The 19,599-nt window shown below is 41.2% G+C and overlaps 2 protein-coding genes across 2 annotated transcripts; both read left to right on the plus strand.

The window, feature by feature from the left end:
• Positions 1 to 4,515: 4,515 nt before the first annotated feature.
• Positions 4,516 to 11,721, plus strand: LOC124136342 (probable glutathione S-transferase 7). The gene is made up of 5 exons (XM_046502247.2): positions 4,516 to 4,795; positions 7,073 to 7,165; positions 7,475 to 7,590; positions 8,391 to 8,495; positions 11,391 to 11,721. The coding sequence occupies exons 1-5, from the start codon at positions 4,663 to 4,665 to the stop codon at positions 11,550 to 11,552; spliced, it is 609 nt and encodes a 202-aa protein (XP_046358203.2). The 5' UTR covers positions 4,516 to 4,662; the 3' UTR covers positions 11,553 to 11,721.
• A 2,062-nt stretch (positions 11,722 to 13,783) lies between these two features.
• On the plus strand, positions 13,784 to 19,490 carry LOC124136341 (glutathione S-transferase 3-like). The gene is made up of 5 exons (XM_046502246.2): positions 13,784 to 14,027; positions 15,906 to 15,998; positions 16,733 to 16,848; positions 17,185 to 17,292; positions 18,509 to 19,490. Exons 1-5 carry the CDS (start codon positions 13,895 to 13,897, stop codon positions 18,665 to 18,667), a joined length of 609 nt encoding a protein of 202 aa, XP_046358202.1. The 5' UTR covers positions 13,784 to 13,894; the 3' UTR covers positions 18,668 to 19,490.
• The last annotated feature ends 109 nt before the right edge of the window (positions 19,491 to 19,599 follow it).

Below are 19,599 nucleotides of genomic sequence, written 5' to 3' on the forward strand. Positions count from 1 at the left end.
TGGGCCACGATCCACGTCATCACGTCATCGACAATGACGTATTCAGTTACCTGATCCGCTCAAATCCCAGTGAAGTGTAAAGGGGGACACGGGTGGCCCAGCCGTCTAAGGCTCTACAATTCGCTGTGCAGAGTTGCGTCACTTAGACACGCCAGAAACCAATAATTATCGGTTCGAATCCCGGCTCGCCCCGATTATAAAGCTAGGTTTGTCAACCATACCAGTCATGTGATCATTGGCTTTACCAAAGTGGTAAACGTCTGAGACCTGCATCACTTCGGTCTTTCCATTTACATTAAGCAGACACGCCGTGATATAACTGGAATAATATCAGAGCGGCCTTAAACCCAACTCGCTCACTCAACAACAAATACGGAAAGCTGGGTTATCAATATCACGATGGTACTGAATCGAATATGGACCAGACAAACCAGTGATCGATAGCATGACAACGACACACGCAATTACACGATGGCACACAATCGGACAGGTCACACAGTCAGACCATCTGATAAGACCAACAACAGGTACTCAGAACTATTTTTGCGCCGGATCACATGGGGCAGCGTCAAAGGAGTGATAACTGCCTTACGCCGCATGAGTTATCGTGCGGATATACACAGCGAACAGTCCCGTGTTGAAAGAAAGTCACGGTGATATATATTGTTGTATAATCGATTCTTTTCGTATTGAATAGGTTGAATTGTGTGCTGTAACCAAACAGTTTTGTTCTTGTTTGTGTAAATGGAGTCAGCTGGAAAGAAACCTTGCAAAAAGCCACAGTGTAATCATCTGCATTCACACACATAGCAGGCGAGTACAGCGTTGTGCATTGAATGACTTGATGAAATATTTATCCCTAAGTAGATCATTACTAGACTGTGAAGTATTTATGTCCACTTAGATTATTACCAGACTGAAGTATTAATGTCCACTTAGATCATTACTAGACAGTGAAGTATTTATGTCCACTTAGATCATTACCAGACTGAAGTATTAATGTCCACTTAGATCATTACCAGATAGTGAAGTATTTATGTCAACTTAGATCATTACCAGACTGAAGTATTAATGTCCACTTGAACATTACCAGACAGTGAATTATTTATGTCCACTTAGATCATTACTAGACTGTGAAGTATTTATGTCCACTAAGATCATTACCATAATTGAAGTATTTATGTCCACTTAGATCATTACCAGATAGTGAAGTATTTATGTCCACTGAGATCATTACCAGACTGTGGAGTATTTAAGTCTCGGTAAGTTATTATGAGACTAAAGTATTAAGGTCTAGGTAGATCAAACCAGACTATGAAGTATTTAAGTCCGGGTAGGTCATAACATACAATGCAGTATTTAAGTCCGAGTAGGCCTCACCAAACTATGCAGTATTTGAATCCGGTTTGGCCTTACCAGACTATGAAGTATTTAAGCCCGAGTAGGCCACACCAAACTATGCAGTATTTAAGTCCGAGTAGGCCTCACCAAACTATGCAGTATTTAGGTCCGAGTAGGCCACACCAAACTATGCAGCATTTGAATCCGGTTAGGCCTTACCAGACTATGAAGTATTTAAGCCCGAGTAGGCCACACCAAACTATGCAGTATTTAAGTCCGAGTAGGCCTCACCAAACTATGCAGTATTTAAGTCCGAGTAGGCCACACCAAACTATGCAGCATTTGAATCCGGTTAGGCCTTACCAGACTATGAAGTATTTAAGTCCGAGTAGGCCACACTAAACTATGCAGTATTTAAGTCCGAGTAGGCCACACCAAACTATGCAGTATTTAAGTCCGAGTAGGCCACACCAAACTATGCAACATTTGAATCCGGTTAGGCCTTACCAGACTATGCAATACTTAAGTCCGAGTAGATCATACCATAATATGCAATATTTAAGTCCAGGTAGATTATACAGGGATGTGAAGTATTTAAGTCCAGGTAGGTAGGTCATACCAGACGATGCAGTATTTAAGTCCCGGAAAAGCATACCAGACTGTGAAATATTTGAGTCCAGGTAGATTATACATGATTATGTGGTATTTAAGTTCAGATAGATCATACCAGACTGTGCACATTCTAGTATGATACACCTGTGAAGTATACATGTAGGGCATTCCAAACTGTGAAGCATTCAAGTCCAGGTAGATTATACAGGGATGTGAAGTATTTAAGTCCTGGTAGATCATACCATACTATGCATTATTTAAGGTCAGGTAGGACATACTACACTGTGCAGTATGTAAGTCCGGGTAGGCCATACCAAACTATGCAGTATTTAAGGCCGGGTAGGTCATACCAAACTATGCAGTATTTAAGGTCGGGTAGCTCATACCAAACTATGCAGTATTTAAGGCCGGGTAGGTCATACCAAACTATGCAGTATTTAAGGCCGGGTAGGTCATACCAGACTATGCAGTATTTAAGGCCGGGTAGGTCATACCAAACTATGCAGTATTTAAGGCCGGGTAGCTCATACCAAACTATGCAGTATTTAAGGCCGGGTAGGTCATACCAAACTATGCAGTATTTAAGGCCGGGTAGGTCATACCAAACTATGCAGTATTTAAGGCCGGGTAGGTCATACCAAACTATGCAGTATTTAAGGTCGGGTAGCTCATACCAAACTATGCAGTATTTAAGGCCGGGTAGGTCATACCAAACTATGCAGTATTTAAGGCCGGGTAGGTCATACCAAACTATGCAGTATTTAAGTTACCAGACAGTGACAGTATTTAGTACAGTATTTAAGTCGGGTAGGTCATACCAGACTGTGACATATTTAAGTCCATGTAGATTACACAAGAATATGCAGTATTTAAGCCAAGGTAAATCGTACCAGGTAAGAAATACCCATACCGTTTGTTGCTATAGCAATAAAGTACACATTTTACTATGTTATAACATAGCAAGATAAGCGATGCAATAGATGTAACATTATTTGAACGAGTGGCAACCTGAGATGTAAATGAAGCACAAGGCTTTGTCAAGCAAATTTAATTGAAGTAATTCAAACACAAACGTTGTATGATTGGTTTAATTTGTATTTTCATCCAATTCATTTCTGTATTATAAAGTGTTAGAACAGAGATTTATGCAGAGTGAATTTATCGCCGCTTTGGTCATTATTCCTGTTATATCACAGTGTGTCAGCTTGAATCGAGAGGAAAGCCTGAATTAATGCCTGTCTTAGACGTTTACCACTTTGGTGGAACCCACTTTATTAAGATTTATGCAGAACGATATCAGTTTGATTAATAATGTTACAAAGACATGCTCTATTGAAATTAAGATGTCCCATACATGGACTTCTTTGAAGTTGGACGATAAACTAACATTCCAAGGACATCAAGAATATGTACACTGTGTAAAGCTGTCACCTTAATAGAGTTGAGGGTGAATATCATTTTCTGCTTGTATGTCCTTTCTATTCTCAGTTTAGAATTAAGTATATACAGAATTAAGAATGTACCATTTGAATACAACACATTGTACATACAACATTATATAATAGGTTTCTTTGTTATGTTCTGATAACTTCTTTGAAATACATTTAGGAGTTGGAGTACTAAGTAAGGATAAGAATTTATGGATGAACAACTTCTCTATTACAATTAAGAGCAATATTAATTGTAATAGAGAAGTTGTTCATTCATAAATACTTATCCTTACTTACGCTCTGATACAATGATAGTATAACATGTCCATGCACCACAGCCATACATAACGCAGTCTGTTACATGGACCCGCCATTGCATATGCCTTGTACTATAGACCTGTAGTACAGAAATAAAACAACAAAGAATTGATTGGTATTGTTGACAGCGTCACCTTCATCCACAGATTCAATATTTCAGTTTCATATATTACATAAATATATCTACAATGCCAAGACGTAAAACAGAGTGAGTGAGTGAGTGTGTAAGGTTTTACCCAGCTTTTAGCAATATCACAACAGGGGGCAAAAGAAATGGTCTTCACACATTGTAACCATGTGGGGATTTGAAACCGGACCTTAGGCGTGACGAGCGAACGCTTTAACCACTAGACTGTCCCACCGCCCCACATTTACAAGAACGTTGACCATGCCCATGCTATCTTAAATTGAATCCAAAGCTTATTTAGACCAATTGTAAATATAAAACGCCAACGCTAGAGGATAACCAGACTTTATTATCCACCGAAACAGATGCTATTGGGCGTGAAAGACAATATAGTAGTGGCAATTGTATAAATGGATGGCCCCCAATCAGTGATGACGCCATATGTTCTTGAAAAGAGTACTAAGCATTTCCTGCCAGACCGGCAGCACCCGCCACCCACACAATTTGCATAAAAAGCAAGTGGGAACCGTCCGAGATTTTACTCTCATTCATAGGCCTGGAACAGCTACTATCAGGTCCCGATTACGTGCATCTGACATTAGATAATGGGTCACCTTGATCTTGCCCCGATGTAATTCAGCAACGTTGCGTTTAGTCATTTGGCTGAGAAGGTCTTATTCAGGTGAGATTAATCTCTTCCTACTCGAGCAGCACTTTGTCGACCTTGACGTTTCAGCAATGTTGCACTGAGTCATCGTGATCAATAGTTTATGTGCAGGTGAGATAAGTTTCTTCGCATTTGTGTCAAGATCGTGGTAGGAGCTGGTCGGAAACATGCCTCAATACAAGCTGGTTTACTATGACTTCCGTGGACGAGGGGAACTGTCTCGTTTGCTCTTCGCTCTGGCGGGACAGGAATATGAAGACGTCAGAATCACGAAGGAAGACTGGCCAGCGGAGAAAGACAGTGAGTAGTTAGTTGGTGGATGAGTGGCTGAGGGGAGAGCGAGTGGTGGTTGGGTGGTTGGGTGGTTGGGTGGTTGGGTGTATGGGTGAGTGAGTGGGTAGGTGACAAGGTGTATGAGTGAGCAAAATAGGTCCTTGTCCTTGCTTGTCGTCGGATCCGAATAACGAAGACCCGCAGATTACAATGTGTGGCCTCCCTGGTCGTAACCCTGTATGAACAAAACTTGCATATCTCTGTGGTGCACTGCAGTTCATCATTCCAAACACACGTGGGAGGCGAAGCACAAAAAGGAACCATACAAAAATTCGGCACGAGTCAGTTCACTCGTTAACCCATCCCACCCCCAACACATTTACTGTCACATCGGCAGAATTTCAGTCATATATATATATAAACTGTAAAATGTGTTTGTTTGTTGTTGTTTTACGCCGCGCTCAGCAGTGTTCAAGCTATATGATGGCGGTCTGTAAATAATCGAGTCTGGACCAGACATTCCAGTGATTGGCATCATGAGCAACGAATCACACAAATGGGATACGATGACGTGCATCAACCAAGTCAGCGAGCCTGACCACCCGATCCCGTTAGTCGCCTTTTACGGCAAGCATGGGTTGCTGAAGACCTATTCTACCCCGGATCTTCACGGGTGTTAAACTGTAAAAAAATCCAACCTGGTAGGCAACCTGCTTGGTGTGTTCATACAGTGCTGAAGTTGTTGCTGGAATAGTCTCAGATGATCGGCCCTTTTTGCTGTTGGTGCCGGGTTGACACACAATGCGCTGTTAATTAGGGGAGATTTTCTTAAAGTAACTTCTGTGTCAGATATCCATGTGTTCCATGCTGTAACTGTGCCCTTGGTTGCAAAGAAAGACACTTGGTCACAACAGGTAAATGCGTGAAAGGCTCCAAGAGCTTTGGCTACATCTTCTCCAATTCCTGAAGCAATACTATGTATTGGAATATATCTAAACGTTTTCCCTGTTCTGATCGCGATTCAAAAACGTGACATATCCAGAAATTGCAATAATGCAACAGCAGGGACAACAGCATCACTGTTCATAGTTCATAGTTCTGGAGCGACGAATACAAGAACAATCTAGTATCTGCCTCTCAGTGAGAAAAATAGACCCCATAGCCTCAGCCACCTTGTTTCTCAGAACCAGATTCCCACTTGTGGCAACGATTTGTTTTTCTGTGTTCTGTGATGCTATCAGTTCGTCAAGAATGTGAATAGTTAACCGTTGTTGTCCTGTGATATCGAGAAAAACTTGCTTGAATAAGTCTTCCTGGACTGGTTGCTATGTGATGTGTTGGGCTCTACCAAGCCAGTTGCTCATCCATCACTCTTCACTATCTGGGTATGTTGTTCATGAGCCTGGTCAATGAACATGGACGAGAATGCTGAACGGGCCTTTCTAACAACAAACCGTACATTTCGTAGATTGCTGGATGAGTTTCCGGAAGTGATGTCATGTCTCTCCAAAGTACCGTCAACCAACGAGCATAGCCGATGTGGTCGAGTGCAAAGAACAAGGGAAGCAGTTGTTCTAGAGACCCTGTGTACAGCTTGAAATTTCTGTTTCTCAGTGATCTCAGAAACATCAGAATACTGATCTCAAAATCTATTGTGATGGACACATTGAATTGGTGCAACTGTTGCTGCTTTACTTTCCTCAAAGTGCAGTTCGGTCCTCTTTTGAAGCCGCTCCAGTAATGGCTTGGTTGGAACGAGTAATACCCATCTCCAGATGTTCAAACGGATTGTGAACCTCCATCGGCAAATATGATGGAACCTCCAAATTTCCAAGTGCCAAGTGTCACATCTACTTCTTTTCTTTTTTGTTTCGATGAGCAGAACCTTGGACAGTCTCAGAAAGTTCTGGGGATTCTGGCTTTGATGTCCGTGAAATTGGTTCCTCTGTTTGAGAGGCTGATACTGATGGTCTTTGATGTATCTGGTTTACTTCTATATGTTCATCTTTGACTCATGAAATGACACTCAAGCACAATGTAGACACTGTCGTAACCTTTGTAACAGGAATATTAGGAGAAACTGCTGCAGATATGTTGTGATAAGCAGCGGATTAACATTGACAACAACAGGCAATAGATAACAAGTAGCATACAGATAATTTGAAGAAGCCAAATGTTCAGTAAGAAAAACAAATTGCACACAGGTAATAAAGCACTACAATGAATAGAATGCTACAATGACAAGTGTTTCAAGGAATTAAAATTACATTTTCCTTACAATGTAGTTATGTTTATCAATTCCAGAGTACCTCTTCAGCAGAATTCCGGTGTTGGAGGTAGATGGGAAACAGTACGGGCAGAGCATGGCTATCGCCAATTTCCTGGCCAGACGGTTCGGTGAGTTGTCTGGGCTCTACCTTTCAGGAGTAACTAGGCAGTTGTGTTACAGGGACATGGCATCCCTGTATTATCTAGTTGATGCCACGTTACATTTTAACTCACTCACTTTTAGTGGGTATGAACTGTGATGGTTTTTGGATACGAACTGTGAAACATAAGGGGGGAAATGGCATTAGATCCCAAGATCTTAGGGTTCTGGTGCAGCCAAGGAAAGCTTCTCAGCTAACTAGACGACTTGGCCACTTGGACCACCTGGACACAATACGTGATCTTGCTGATCAATGAGTTATCTATTTTACTAACTAGGCTTCCATGGCAGCACTGATGTCGAAGTACTAGAAGTTGAACAAGTCCTTGGGATTGTTGGGGACCTTCGTGAATCCTTGGTTCGATTTTTCACGGAGAAGGATGAAGCGAGGAAGGTGACGTAATAACTCTCTATGCGAAACACAAAGTATACATGTTGAGTGAGTGGGAGAGTTTTGAACAGTAAAGTGTTCATCGGGGCATTTCGATATATAGTATATGTCTGTGCATATGATTGTAACACAAAAGGACCTGCAATGTCGAACTTATTTAAGATATAAACGACTCATGGTCGTTTTTTTATAGTAATTAAAACACTGCAAGGAGAATAAACCATGAGGGACGTCGCCCCGTGTGGTTTATTGTCCCTGCAGTGTTTTAATTACTATAAAAAACGACCATGAGTCGTTTATATCTTATATGAGATATCAACATAATCTAACTTAATTCCTTTAAGGATTTTGATAAAATTTACACGTTTAAAAATATTTACCGAAATTGAATAATGATGACTCCCTGAATATCCAACCACGGAAATGTCGGAGATGTTAAGAGATGGCAGTTGTTATCCTGCCAGGCGCTCGACATTAAGGAATATGGACTTGTCGCTCGGAGTCAGTTTTATTTATCTTAGGGGTATCCATGTTAAATTGTGGAATGTTATCTCAGCATTATAAAATCGGCATTAGTCCACGAACGCAGGCACGCACACAAACACCGCTATATAAGAGCATTTATCATTAACGCCACGCTAAACCCATTTCATCGCATAGGTAATTTTATGTGAAGGCAATCCTTTCTACGTTTTCCGAGTGATTGGTCGTCTCAGTATACCAACAAATGTGTACATTAATGTATTTTAATCTGATTCGTTTTGCAGTATCACTCTATCTATGTGTTTATGTTTGTTTTGTAGGCGGAGATTGTGACGGAAAACAATGAAACTAACATGCCGCTGTTTCTGGGCTTCCTTGAGTCTGTGTTGAAAAACAACAACACTGGGTACTATGTGGGCGATAAGGTATTACATCAGACATGACCTGCCGGACAAACGAAAGCATAAACGTGAAAACTGGATTTGACCCAACAAACGTTATCGAAACGTTACTAGTTAAAACAGTCGCCGAAACACTGCAAACGTAAGGTCCATAATACAACTATAATATCCGTATCAAATACTTCGCCATCTAATAGCCATTTCTAGTTCACATAAACATAACATGCTACACAAACAGCTTAAAATGGGATTTACAAAAACCAACAAAAGGGGAAAAAATAAGTGGTTTACTCTCACTTTGCCAGCAGGCTGGGGAGATTAACTTGTACGGTCCAGTGACTTGCCATTATATGACCTAGCTGTGACCCACTGTGAGCCAAACTTAACTAAATCTCCCATCGAGTATGGCGATGCTGTATCTCACCTTGTCGGACTCTAAGTGATTTTGCTGTAGCCAGACACAAATTTTGCAAGCTATATTGTATTAGATTGTCTTGAAAATTTGTACATCTGTACATAAATGTAAATTTTAATTAATAATTAATAAAAACCTATACTACTACATACATTTTTTGTGTTATATCTACCTAGACAGGCTGTAGTCTGGCTATAGTCAGTCAGTGAAAGTGAAACAGTCTATAGTGTTAATCCCCATAGTTGTAGGGATTATCACGGGCTACTGAGTTTTAAACTAGAACACTAGCTGCTGGCAAAGTGAGAACGCCCCAAATAAGTTTGCATCATGTTTTAAAATAAATACATATTGATGTCCTGAAGAGCGTGTTGTATACATAATTTGTACGCAACAAAATCCCATTGAATGATACTTCTATATAAATTCTTCACGCTCCTCTAAACGTGGGTTTGAATGAAGGTTCAGTTTAAATGATATTTAGATGGTCAGCACCCGTTGGTTATACCAAAGTGATAAAAGTTTAAAACATGCGTCATCTATTTAGCATGTCTTACTGATGAACACCACTCATATATACTACACAAAAGAAGTAAGAACACCCGATTCTTTCATTTTACTATAGTTACCAAGTCATGGCCTGTTTAACTTCTTTTGAGTAGGATATATATACTACCCATCAAAAGTTTAGACTCACCAGTGTAAATGTAGCCACTCACTATACTCAACTGTTTCAAACCAGATAATGCCAAATATTCTAAAGTTTTTACAGGTACTGTTAACACATGAACTGTTGTGGCGTAAAACCAAATCTGTAACGGTGAAAAGATTAGAGTTTTTCGTTCATTAATTGATAAAACTCTGTGAAATGTCGCACATTTTAAAACAAAATTCGCACCAAAACGCAGGTGTTCACATGCACGATAATGCACGTGTCTTAGCAGCAATTTGACGCGGGATACTCGTGCAATTCATCTTTATAAGGATTGCAGTTGGCTCCTCTGAGTTAGTGGAGAAATTCTTCTTTGATGCAAGCATGGGTAGAGGGAGAAGTCTCCGTATTGAGCAACGACACCAAGCCTTGGCACTGCTGCAAGATGGCAGATCACAACGGTATGTTGCCAGACGTCTTGGCGTATCCCAATAGGCAGTTTCCAACCTCTGGGTACGCTTTCAACAGACCAACTCCGTCCAGGATCGACCCAGGTCGGGTAGGTCAAGGGTAACATCACAGCAAGATGACCGATGCGTCTTTTTGCTGTTTCTCAGGGCCAGAAACATTACAGCCACAGCAGCCAATAATGCTTTCCAACAAGCTACAGGACGACGTGTATCTGTATCAACAATACGCCGCCGATTACGTCACTACGGACTGCGGGCACGTCGTCTAGCTGTAAGACCCCCTCTTACACCACGCCACCGTCAGAACAGACTGAATTGGGGAAATGGACATTTACGCTGGGGTCCCCGCAGATGGGCAAGGGTACTCTTCTCCGACGAATCAAGGTTCAATCTGCATTTCAACGATGGTCGGATCCAAGTCTACAGACGTCAGGGAGAGCGGTACGCTGACGTTGCTGTTGTTGAGCATGATCAATTTGGAGGTGGATCCGTTATCGTCTGGGGAGGTATCACCCTGACTGGAAGAACTGATTTACTGGTACAGGATGGGAATCTGACTGGCCAGAGATACAGGGACGAGATCATCATTCCTATTGTGCTTCCATTCGTAAGGGCCATGCCAGGTCACGCGGTTTTCCAAGATGATTATGCCAGGCCTCACAGAGCTCGCATCATGTCAGCTTCTTTACAACAAAATGTGGTGAATCGAATGGATTAGCGAGCATTATCGCCCGATATGAACCCCACTGAGCATGTTTGGGATCTGCTGGGCCGGCGTGTTTATGCCAGAGTTCCTCCCCCTGCTAACCTTCGCCAACTTCGCAATGCATTGTTTGAGGAGTGGCAAACATTCCCCAGCGGCAGATTGAACTGTTCTTTCGTGGTATGCAACGTCGATGCAATGTCTGTGTTAGAGCCAGGGGTGGTCATACCCGTTATTAAATTTTGCAATTTCACTTTTGTATGGTACTAGCCAATACGGCATTCTGGTTCACTAATCATCAATGCACACGTCCTTGTGAACAAGGATATGAAGACCTAAATGAATGATTTTGTTATTTTGTATTGGTAGCTTTCACAAATACGATTTTCTTACGAGATATAGTGAGTGGTTTCAGTGAGTCTAAACTTTTGATGGGTAGTATATTTAAGAAAATGATAGGTGCTCCTCAATATTTCTGTGTGCGTGTATCATGAGAAAATTGTAGATTGCGCATCATGTTAATGTTAAAGTACTGTTAACCTGAATGACCCCAAGAGCATATATTTCTTGTGTGCAATTAAATTGTAATGAATGTTTAGCAATTCACAATAATTAATTCATAAAGATAAACATGCAGCCGTTTGCAAAATACGGAGAAAATACTTTAAATTGATGTTTCCAGATTGGATATGCCGATGTGGCTGCATTTGATTTACTTGATGCCGCTGGCATTGAACAAAGCCTGGTAGAACGCTTCCCATTGGTCAAAGCCAACGCAGAGAAGGTCAAGGCCAACGAGAAAATTGCCCAGTGGTTGGCCAAACGACCGCAAACACCAATGTGACGGAGAGCCAAGAAGCCTGGAAATAGAACAGGTATACCTATATTATATACTTAAACTGCCACACATCATGTCGTCAACACATGTTTTGTATGAGGAAAGGACAAAGATGCCCAGTGGTTCCAGCTCATAGTTGGAATAGCACAGGTTGGAATAAAAGTATGAACTGCAACTTCTTTGTTTTATTTTTTGGCGGCAATGATTCAAGAACATTTTTTCTTGTCAATGAATTAAGCACGACATGCGTAAACAATATTCTTGTAGTTCGTGAGTGTCATCTCTTGCATGGCAGATATAATTTTGCTTTAATGTTTTTAGTAGAATGAAGAATATGTGGTAGTGAAGGAGGGAGACGCCATAGATTGGAGTGAGTGAGTGAGTGAGTGAGTGAGTGAGTGAGTGAGTATGGTTTTAAGCCGCTTTTAGAAATTTTGAAATAAATGCATGAATTACAACTGTTTTGTGTTAAGAATGTTTTTTCATATGATGAAAGTACACATTTTGATGTGAATGAATTAAGGCCCCGGCCATTTGATTTTCTGGGAGTGGGCTTGGGGGTTGGGGGTTGGCTGGGGTTTTATTGAAACAAAAGATTGTCACCGAAAATGCTTGAAAGAAATGTTTATATATGCTTCAAACTGTAAAAAAACAACAAAGAAATTGTCTACAATTAAACTACATTGCTGCAAGAGCTGAGCCTGTGAAGAGCCTGTGACGAGCCATGAACAGCAACCCATGCTTGTTGTAAGAAGCCACTTCCAGGAACGGGTTGTCAGGCCCTTAGTCTGTCTTACAGACCCTGATACAAATATATATCAAATACAGCCCATGCAAGTCGATAATGTTTGGCAAGTCTAGATCACTGCAGTATCAGGCTGAAAATGAAGAGAGTCACTGGGCTCCTTTTTATTATATTTTTATTAAGATAACTGAACAACTGTTTTTTTTATGTACGATATGTTTCTTTTCAGAGACTAGATTTTAGTCTATCAGGCCCTCTGTGACTTAGCTGATGCATGTCATCGTATCCCAATTGCGTACATCGATGCTCATGATATTTGGTCCAGACTCGATTATAAATAAAATGGCCGGTCTTAAAACGAAGAAATGTTTTTGTGTTTTTTGAGTGTAACCTCTTGCACAACATATTAATTTTTTTTTCATTGTTTCTTATAAAAGTTTCTGTGCCATAGATTTTATCAACTAAACGAACACAAATCTGATGTGCACGTTGGGACCTGAGTTAGGCCATTCACATTTTTTAATGTGTTTCTCATCTCCAACCACAACCAACAAGAGAGCGGGCGGGCGAAAGAAAATAATGCAAAAATACATTTAAAAAACTGTTTTTCACTACTTGTGTAACTTATTTTATGACATTTTGAAGTTTAAAACACCTGTCACCAGTCTAAAATCAATTTATGACTTAGATAGTCGCTTTGCTTGATGACTTGTGTGCCATCATGGTTGCGTATCATGATGACCCGGGGCCATACGGCTTTGGACGTTGCTCATAATATCATTTACTGTTTTACAGATCGCGCGACCCGTGAGGATCCGAGGTAGAATAGGTCTTCAGCAACCGATGCTTGCCGTAAAAGGCCACTATGCTTGTCGTAAGAGGCGACTAACGGGATCGGGTGGTCAGACTCGTTGACGCATGTCATCGATCCCAATTGCGTTGATCGATGCTCATGATACTGATCACTTGATTGTCTGGTCCAGACTCGATTATTTACAGACCGCCGTCACATGTCTTGAATGTTGCTGCAACAACGGCAAAGCTTGAGCATCCCTTCTGCCTCCTTTGAGCAACCAACCTCCTCGGCAACCTTTGTGCGACTGTTTTGAACATGTTCAAAAATTCACGGCGACCATGGCGTCCATGGCGATGTCTGAACCTCCTGTGTACCACCTTCGAACGACCTAGGCAACCATTCTGCCTCCTTTGAGCCTCCGACGATGACCTGGCAAATTCTATGGTCGCACACGGGAGGCACAAAGGTCGCCATCCTGTGTAAGGCTACATTAGTTATGCATGCATGCATCAACCCACTGCGTTACATTCAGTATATAAGTACAGACACAATGTATTCAGAAATACCTCAATCGATCCTCTGTATGTTTACGCGTTGCTATTGACCGATTAAGATAGTGTGAACGTGCATTCTGGACCAATCAACGCGTGGGTTAGAAGTCACGTGACAACCGACAACCGCGTCCCTGGAGAAACTTCGAATGATTCAGCAAGTTTGATAATCTCACGGCTCCCGCGATTTTAACCCTTGTTATCGCAGTCGCCAGCGACGTTCTAGCGAAGAAAGGACGCAATCCACAGCTCAAACATGCCTACCTACAAGCTGAGATATTTCAACGCCCGTGGGTTCGGCGAGGTGTCTCGCCTTCTGTTTGCCTTGGCAGGACAGGAATATGAAGATGTGCGATTCACACAGGAGACGTGGCCTGCGGAGAAACCGAGTAAGGAACTAGATCATATAACGTTAATTCCATATAACTACCTGTTCGAATATCGTATCCTTATGTATTGGAACAAACAGGTTGTCAAAGTGTTACAGAGGCGGATACAGCTTTTTTGAAAAGGGTGGGGGGTGCACAAGTAAGATCTATTTATTGTCTTTGGTGGTAATTTATACAGAAATAATTATTTTTTTCGAAATAAAAAGGGTGTGTGTGCGCACCCCCGCACACCCCCCACCCCTCTGTATCCGCCCATGGGTTAAGGCAATGCATGTCCGATGTTTGGGCGTGGTCGGCACAGATCACGTTGGAATGTACTCCGATAACACCTGACAACGACCTAGACAGCCGCAATTCGGTGTGTTCCCTCCTCCAGTCCACCCGATCAGTTCACTGAGGGTTAAGATGTCAGGCTGCATACAAAATTAAATGTTTCTCGAGCACATTTTCCTAAAAAGTGAGAAGCGCGGTAGGACCTTTTTTATTGTTAATTGAAAACAAAAGTGATGCGTGAGTAACACTTTTTATCTTTTCCCATCAAGAATACCAGTAGGCACAACTGGGCACACAATGAATCCACTTCACTACAGTCTAGTAGTCAAGGATGTTATCTTAATATTTTGGAGAAAGAGAGTTAACTAGACACATTATCTGCCGCCGTTACGGACCTTGAACTGCCGAGGGGCGTGTCAAATATGTACTCAGTGACCTGTCTAGGACGCAATGTTTACGAGTATTTTATTACGCTTCCCCCACAACATAATTTGCTTTTTGTTTAGCGCTGCACTCGGCAACAAATATTATTTTAAAATAACAACTTAGCTATCGCGGTTTATAGATAATTTTTGTGAATACAGATTAGATAGGATAGCTCAACTTGAATTTTATTTACACTTCTCGAAAGAAGATAAAGAACACCCGATTTTTTCATATTTCTAAAGTTAATCTGACATGACAGATTGCCTCACCTTACATTAAAATACCAGCTTCTGATTGGTTAAGGAGAGGGCAAATGATTTCCATGTAGCCCGCTCGTGTACCTCTCTAAGAAATCAATCGGAACACACCATATCTCAAGTACTGCTGAGTTCAAATGAACCGATGTTTATCCGAATGCAATGGGTAAGGGCAAGTAGCTCGTTTCGTTTGCATAATAACATAATTATGTTCCGGAGGCGTATTAATGAATGTCTCAATACCGCTCGGGGGTACACAGGCACACACACACACATGGTACATCACACTATATACCCCTCGAGATCGGTCGACAACTTAAATAAAGTCATTAAGTCATATGAAAGAATCGGGTGCTCTTGAACGTCTTTTGAGCAGTATTTATGAATTTGTATTTGATTTACTATAAATATCGGTAGGGTAAAAAATACTCAATTTTCGCTCGTATTAACAATTTGTGATGATATTTGAGGCAAGAAAATCCCACAAAAACACATTGAGGCCCATGGACGGGTCAGAGCAGGATCCGCTGATCACCGGTTCGAATTACATATTCAACCTGTTTATAATCCTTGGTTTGTCAGCACCATACCCGTGCTGGTAGTGGTAAACATACACGACCTGCATCACGTTGGGCAGAATAGGTCTTCAGCAACCGAAGCTTGCCGTAAAAAGCGACTATGCTTGTCTTAAGAGGCGACTAACGGGATCGGTTGGTGAGGCTCGCTGACTTATCTGATACATGTCATTGTATCCCAGTTTATGGATCGATGCTCATCATGTCAATCACTGGATTGTCTGGTCCAAACTCGATTATTTACAGACCGCCGTCATATAGCTGGAATATTGCTGAGTGCGGCGTTAAACAACAAATAAAAAACAAACAAACACTCAATGACTGACGTTTTTCTCCTTATATTACAGACACTCCACTCGGACAGATGCCTGTGCTTGACGTTGACGGACAGTCGTTCGGTCAGAGCAGCGCTATTTCCAGGTTCCTCGCGAGGCGATTCAGTACGTTTTCTGCAATAGTTACTAGTCTACGAACTTCAGTTTACCCACAACCATATACCTTTTGTATCCGTAACAAGGGACAATTTATTGTTTAATATACCTCATACAAAGTCGTGTCTTAATAGAGGGCCGGCCATGGTAGAAAATATGACGCAGCTTGGAAATACCGATTATTGGGAACAAATGTTAAAAGCCTTGCTTGGAAGAGAAATTAACCCGGGACATCTAAACTGAGGAGCAAAAGAAACTATACCTCTCAGTTGACTTTATCTCATGTGTTTGATTTTCAATTGAAAATATGTTAAGCTTGCGATATTTTATATAAAAATGTGAAATTCAACTGTACTGGCGCCTTGTAGGCACTCAAAGAATACTTCTGCATGTTTTTTAAATATATTATTTTGTAAAAATTTCAAAATTCAAATAAAATTCGCATAATACACAACTGCTAATGGGTATCGTAGATATCTTATCTTTGAAAATCAATCAATTTGCTTTTTTCAGCATAAATTTATATTTCAAACATCTTAAGAGTCATGTTTCTTTTTACACAAAAGTACCCACCCACAATTACATTTTACAAACAGTGGCAGGAATTAGTGTTGGTTAATAGACTTAAAAACAGTTCTTTCACTATTATTACATACAAAATAAACTCGGTATACTTTCTTTTGCGTGGGAGTTTATTGTGTGAAGATGGTGCTACTGTCCTGACAGTGAGTGTTGTGTTGCAGATTTCTATGGTCAGGGGGATATCCAAGCCCTTCAAGTGGACCAGGTTCTAGGAATAGTCCAGGACATAATAAATGGCATGATCAAAGCCTTTTATGAGAAGGATGAAGAAAGGAAGGTAAACTACAGTACCGTAACTCATTAACACCCTCTACTGTGTGGACGTGTCTAATGGATAGAACATCTGCCTGAAGAGAGGGAGGTTCGATCCCGTCCGTGTTATACAAAAAAACAACGTTAAAAGATGGTACTTGTTGTTACCCTATCTGTTCAGACTCGATTATTTACGGGGGTGGAGTTTTACTGAATGGGTCGTTCAACATTAAACAAACAATAAGCTGTGACATACTTAAGATGCATCTGAAATCGGTGTCGATTCGAGAGTGGTCGACTTACCTTTTTATCAAATGCTTCCTCCTTGTACTTCTACAGAAGTTGTATTTGATGTTTACAGGCCCAGTTTATGAAGGAAAACAAAGAAGAAAAGTTGCCTTTGTATTTTGGGATGTTGGAGAAGCTTCTGGAGAGAAACGGCAGCTCAGGCTTCTTCGTTGGCAATTCGGTAACTTTATTATAGTTTATACCAAACTGTCCTGCTTCCTGGTCATATACTCATACACACAGTGGCAGTATCACTCATCGAATCTACCCCTGAAGCAATCTCATCAAAATCAGACCTCACACTCGCTACCGCTAAACAAAGATCTGAGGACATTCCATTACGGGCCACGTCAGAACGACCTTTCATCCGACCAATCAGAGCATCGCTTACCAGATTATGAAAGTGACAGTCGGAATGTGATTTCTGATCATGCAGCCTCGATAACTTTAACTCCGAACGATAGTTCCGGGTTGGACTGTATCCATAGACCATCTATTAGCCATTCCAGAATGTTCTTTTGTTCAGGTTTTCAAATTTGTAATCGAGAATTTGTCAAAATATGTTTCGAAGCGTAGTCGCCAATTTGAAATTAGTGCCGTAAAGCACGGGAAAGCTGCATTTTGATTGGTCATTCCATTGGTCGGTCAAGGTTCGCGCAAGGTCGGCCTGACGTGATCCGTAATGGGATGTCCTCAGATCTTTGTTTAGCGGGAGCGATAACTAAGATCTGACTTAATGAGATTGCTCCTGAAGATCCCCTGAAGATCCAGGTTTGAACTGGTCTTCAGTAACCGATGTTTGTCATAAAAGGAAACTATGCTTGTCGTAAGATGAGACTAATGACAAGGGGTTGTCAGGCTCGCTGACTTGGTTGATGCATATCATCGTATGCGTGGATCGATCGATGTTCATGATGTTAATCAGTGGATTGTCTGGCTCAGACTCAATTATTTACAAATCTCCGCCATATGTCTTGAATGTTTCTGAGTAGGGGTTAAACAAAAAAAGAATGTTCCGAGTCCGAATAAGTCCCCAGTGCCCCAAGAACCGATTCATGAGGATCGGAAGCTTTGCAATGAGTGAGTGAGTGAGTTGGGTTTAACGCCGCTTTTAACAGTATTCCACCCGTGCCCCCTTGGTTTTTTTATGTGTGACCTGGTTGATTGTATGTCATCGTACCCAAAGAGCGGTGATTGTTGCTCATAGTATCGACCACTGGTCATCCTGTCCCTGGCATTGTTCAAAAGCAGTCGCTGATAAAATATGTCAAGCGGTCCAGACATATAATGTATTCGTGTGGAGCCCATTTCTGGTGTCCCCTGCCGTGATATTGCTGGAATATTGCTAAAAGCGGCGTAAAACTATACTCACTCACTATAATGTGTTCTTGTTTCAGTTTACCCTTGCTGACGTGTCTGTGTTTGATATCTACGACAAGGTCAAGTCCATGGTCGATTTGGACAAGTTCCCTCAGGTCAAGAAAAGCGTAGACAAAGTTGCTTCCAACCCTAAAATTAAGACATGGATTGAAAAGAGGCCCCAAACGGAAAACTAGTCCCACGACATCACAGATCTTATTCCGGCGCAGTGTAGGCGTGGCATGACACCGATGACACAGGCTAATTTGCATATGTGACGTGACCTCACGTGTCTCTTGTTTGTAAAGAAACGCGGTTATTCTGAAAACAACAGATTGGCCTAATGCAAGCCTTTTGGCGCGCTTTACATATTGCTTTGCATAGTTATATAGATATCTTACTAAAACTGCGACAGTAAGGTGATTGACAATATATCTTTGTACATCAAAGTGGCGGTATCACTGGCTCTCCGTAGTGCTTCGATGACAGCACTTGGAGCCGTTCAACCAATGTAAAGGATAACTACGCAAATGGAAATTGTTTTTGACGTTTTAGGACATTTTCTAAATAAAAGTTAACCATTCGATGACATACGGTTATCTAGATGTGTAGACGTAACAAAAATGAATAACATGCAATATCTCCGATGGACTGTGTAAGATGTGTCGAATCGTCACATGGCGCTGGCCTGTGGCAGAGGTGCTATGCTGGCCGCATGGAACTCTGGGTAGGAGAGTGATCATAGACAATAAAGAAATATTTGTATCGTATATTCATTTGTTATACACAAAGCTTTGACGAAGTCCAACAGCCGATCTGCAAGCGTGTTTCGTGTCTCTGTCACAATCACATATTTTTGGCAAATATTTCACGTTCATTGATCAAATAAAACTCGTCGTGTTTCAGTAAGCTTAAGTTTAAAAGTTTTTCTGTCACGAACATTTACCCGTGTAGTTGCCACACTATATGTACGTTTCAGACGGAACTTACGGAACTTTACGAATAAAGTTTGTCAAATCATTGATTTCTCAGATTTTTTTCATGTGTCTGCGCGTTTGTTTGTATAATGTAATTCCATAAAACTAGACTATGTTTTTGTTACTAAATACTTTGGATGTTAAACTATTAC

The sequence above is a fragment of the Haliotis rufescens genome, unplaced genomic scaffold (assembly GCF_023055435.1).
Source record: "Haliotis rufescens isolate VD_foot unplaced genomic scaffold, xgHalRufe1.0.p SCAF_22, whole genome shotgun sequence".
Lineage (NCBI taxonomy): Eukaryota > Metazoa > Mollusca > Gastropoda > Lepetellida > Haliotidae > Haliotis > Haliotis rufescens.